At 44.6% G+C, this 4088-nt stretch overlaps 1 protein-coding gene across 1 annotated transcript; it reads right to left on the bottom strand.

Moving 5' to 3' along the window:
• Positions 1-306: 306 nt before the first annotated feature.
• On the bottom strand, positions 307-2716 carry LOC102255899 (zinc finger protein 418-like; the record flags this gene model as incomplete). Its single annotated transcript, XM_014541994.1, has 1 exon — positions 307-2716. A coding segment is annotated over one exon (1793 nt), but the record flags the coding sequence as incomplete, so codon positions are not given.
• Positions 2717-4088: the final 1372 nt, after the last annotated feature.

The following is a 4088-nucleotide window of genomic DNA, read 5'->3' as shown; positions in this document are numbered from 1 at the left end:
ATTTTCATCTTGATGGCTTGGTTAATCGACAAAATTGTCACATTTGGGGTTCAGAAAATCCATGAGTGATTGTTGAGAAACAAATGTATCCACAATGTGTCACTGTTTGGTGCAGATTTTGGGCTGGAGGCATCATTGGACCATTCTTCTTCAAAAATGCGGCTGCTTAGGCAATAACAAAAGAGTGTGTATGTGCCAGCAAAGCCGTGGGGGCCATTTACCTGATATGCGATTCCATACATAACCCTATACTGTATACTTTATGAATCAATTAGAAATTTACAGTTTTTAATTATAAACCTGTGTTTTCTATCAAAATTACTTCTTGGGTGAATTTTGGGACACCCTTTACATGTTTGCAAAGTAACTACAAATTAAAGGTTATCTCCGAACTTTGATAACGAGACACAGAAGATTGAATACAGACAGATGGTTTCTCCTGGATTCTTCCAGAGTCATGAAGGAAGAAAATTTCGCATTCCCTTGCGGGTCTGAAATATTTCTCTCATGCAAACGCTACACTGTACAATAAGGTAAATCCTTTCGGAAAAGGATTTCCCACATTCCCTGCAGCCCTAAGACCATTCTATTGAGTGAACTGACAGGGACGGAAAGACTGGCAAGCTACGGGTAAACGATTTTTCACATTTGCTGCAACATACAGCCTTCAACCTACGTGAACTCTCAGATAAAAACAAACACCATAGATACAGCTAAAACATTTCATACGTCCACTACACTCATGAGACCTTTCACCAACATTAAGTCTCAGGTGCTAAGAAAGGGAAGATTTACGGCTAAAGGATTTAGCATATTTTTGCAATCAAACACCTTTCTCCCATGTGAACTATCCACTGTTAATTGGACTAGAAAATATTTTTAAAAGATTTCCCAGAGGGGAAAAAGAAGATCGCCCATATTCTCTACAATCCTGAGGCCTTTGTGTGAATGCGCTGGTGTTCAACAAGATGATGTCTTCGAATAAAGGATTTCCCACATTCAACGCACACATAAGGCCTTTCTCCTGTGTGAGTTCTTTGATGTCGAATGAGCGCTGAGCTACAGGGAAAAGACTTCCCGCATTCACTGCACTCAAAAGGCTTTAATCCGGTGTGAACGCTCTGATGATAACGGAGGCCTGTTCCAGTCGAAAAGGATTTCTCACATTCTCTACACTGATAAGGCTTTTCTCCAGTGTGAACTCTCCAGTGTTCAATGAGGTAAGAATTTGTCCTAAAGGATTTCCCACATTCAGTACACTCATAAGGCCTTTTGCTTGTGTGAACTCTCTGATGTTTATGGAGGGCGTAATTGGTGGTAAAAGATGACCCACATACACTGCACTCATAAGGCCTTTCTCCTGTGTGAATTCTCAGGTGTGTAAGAAAGTAACATTTTTGGATGAAGGATTTGCCACATTCACTGCACTCGTAAGGCCTTTCTCCGGTATGAATTCTCTGATGATTTCTGAGGTTAAAACCGGAAGCAAAAAACTCCCCACATTCCTTGCACTGGTGTGGCCTTTCTCCGGTGTGAACTCTCTGGTGTGTCATAAGGTGATGCCTTTGGATAAAAGACTTCCCGCATTCTCTGCACTCATAAGGTCTTTCTCCGCTGTGCACTCTCTGATGGTTACTAAGCTTGGAACCAGCTGAAAACGATTTCCCACACTCGCTGCACTGATGAGGCTTTACTCCAGTGTGAACTATTTGGTGTATATGAAGGTGTAGACTGAGCATAAAAGATTTTCCACATTCACGGCACTGATGAGGTCTTTCTTTTCTGTGGACTCTCTGATGATGATTGAGGATGAAAACAGATGTAAAAGCTTTCCCACACTCCCTACATTCATAAGACTGTCTTCCACTGTGAATTACCTGGTGTCGACTGAGGTAAGACTGTTGGCTAAAGGATTTCCAACATTCACTGCACTCATAAGGCCTTTTTCCTGTGTGCACTCTCTGGTGCAGAATGAGTATGGAACTACCGGGAAAGGTTCTCCTGCATTTACTGCACCAAAAAGGCCTTTCTCCTGTGTGCACTCTCCGGTGTAGAGTAAGGACTGATCTCCTGGTGAAAGATCTCCCACACTCACGGCATTCATGGGGCCTTTCTCCAGTGTGAACTCTCCAATGCAGAATGAGGTAAAATTTTCTTCTAAAGGACTCCCCACATTGCGTGCACTCGTAACGCCTTTCTCCAGAGTGAACTGTCCGTTGTCGAATGAGGATGCATCTCCGGCTAAAAGATGGCGCACATTCACGGCACAAGTCACATTTTTCCCCAGTGTGACTTCTCCAGGGATAAATGAGCACAGATTTTGGGTGAAAGGACTTCCCACAATTGCTGCACTTGTACTGCCTTGGGCCACCACGAAATCTTCGATGCTGATTGAATTTATCGCTCTTCACAAGCAGGGCCCTGTCCACACAGCTTCCGAAGGGCTTCTTTGCCAGGTGCTGCTTCTGGTGAATTTGGAAGTTTGCACCCAAATAAAATTGTTTCCTACCTACCCCACACCTGACCACGTTCTGGCTGTGTGGTGTTCCTTGGTGCTCAGCCAACTGGAATATGTCTCTCAAGACGGGACCACAGCTCTCACAGAAGTGGGTCTTCAGGGAAGACACAGCCGCCTTGGAGGGGCTGGATGGTGACACTCCTACAGAAACACTCTGTTCACAGGGAGTGTCTGCATCCTCTGATCCACAGCAGGGACCTGGACACAAATAAATAGCTGGTGAAGTACAGGTTGACTATAAGAATAGCACCATGCAGGGGTGTGGGAGCAGCCGGGGAGAGGGTCAAAAGCGGGGGGGAAAGGAGACATATGTGATACTTTAAACAATAAAGAATTGAAATTGGAAAAAAAAATAAGATGATGCTATCATAAGTTTGTATCTGTCAGATCTAGGAATTAGTCTATATGATGCTTTCCAATGAAGGGAATCAAAATCTGTTTGGGAATTTGGCTACGGTATGACTGTAGCTTTTTTTTTATGTAATATATTTTATTGATTTTTTACAGGGAGGAGGGGAGAGGGATAGAGAGTTAGAAACATCGATGAGAGAGAAACATGGATCAGCTGCCTCCTGCACATTCCCTACTGGGGATGTGCCCGCAACCAAGGCACATGCCCTGATGTTCTATCCTCTGAGCCAAACCGGTTAGGGTGACTATAGCTTTAAGGTAAAAGAATGGTGGCGTCCTCACCAGAGGCAGATCATCACAGGTGTAACGCAAACAAGGGAGGGTTATTGTCAAACGTGTTCCTCTGCTGGAATGTTCCTGTAAAACCTCTACTTTTGCTGACACGAGGCCGCGTAGAAGCACGCTGGCTTTTCCTACACCCAGGAAAGACGGATTGCCACAGAGCAATAGTGTTTCAAGGCCAACGTAAGGATGCGTGCTTGTGTCATGGCACATGTGGAGCAATATTGCAGAGCAATAGAGGAAGAAAGGAGAGAAATGTGTGAGATACGAAGTCCCGAGAGGTGGAGATTCTCCAGGGGCAGGGGTCTGAGTAACAACGTAGTAGCATTAACCACCCAGCAACATAGCAACAGCGGGGAAGGGAAAGTAGAAATGGGGTTTGGTACGGGCAAGGACACCAAAATACAGGGTACATATAAAATGTTCCTGGGCCCTGACCGGTGTGGTTCAGTGGCTAGAGTGTCGGCCTGTGGACTGAAGGGTCCCAGGTTCGATTCCGGTCAAGGGCATGTACCTTGGTTGCGGGTACATCCCCAGTAGGGGGTGTGCGGGAGGCAGCTGGTCGATGTTTCTCTCTCATGGATGTTTCTAACTCTCTATCCTTCTCCCTTCCTGTCAGTAAAAAAATCAATAGAATATATTACAAAAAAAAAAAAAATGGAGACATACCCCCTGGTCAGTTTTGTTCAGAGGACAGAGCATCGGCCTGTAGACTGAAGGGTCCTGGGTTTAATTCTGGTCGAGGGCACAAGCCCAAATGGGGACTTGATCCCCAATAGAAGGAGTTTGGGAGGCAGCCAATCAATGATTCTCTTGCATCATTGCGGTTTCTTTCTTTCTTTTTTTTTAAACATATTTTTATTGATTTTAGAGAGGA

The sequence above is a fragment of the Myotis brandtii genome, unplaced genomic scaffold, assembly GCF_000412655.1.
Source record: "Myotis brandtii unplaced genomic scaffold, ASM41265v1 scaffold2875, whole genome shotgun sequence".
Taxonomy (NCBI): Eukaryota; Metazoa; Chordata; class Mammalia; order Chiroptera; family Vespertilionidae; genus Myotis; species Myotis brandtii.
This window is presented reverse-complemented; position numbering and strand designations above follow the sequence as displayed.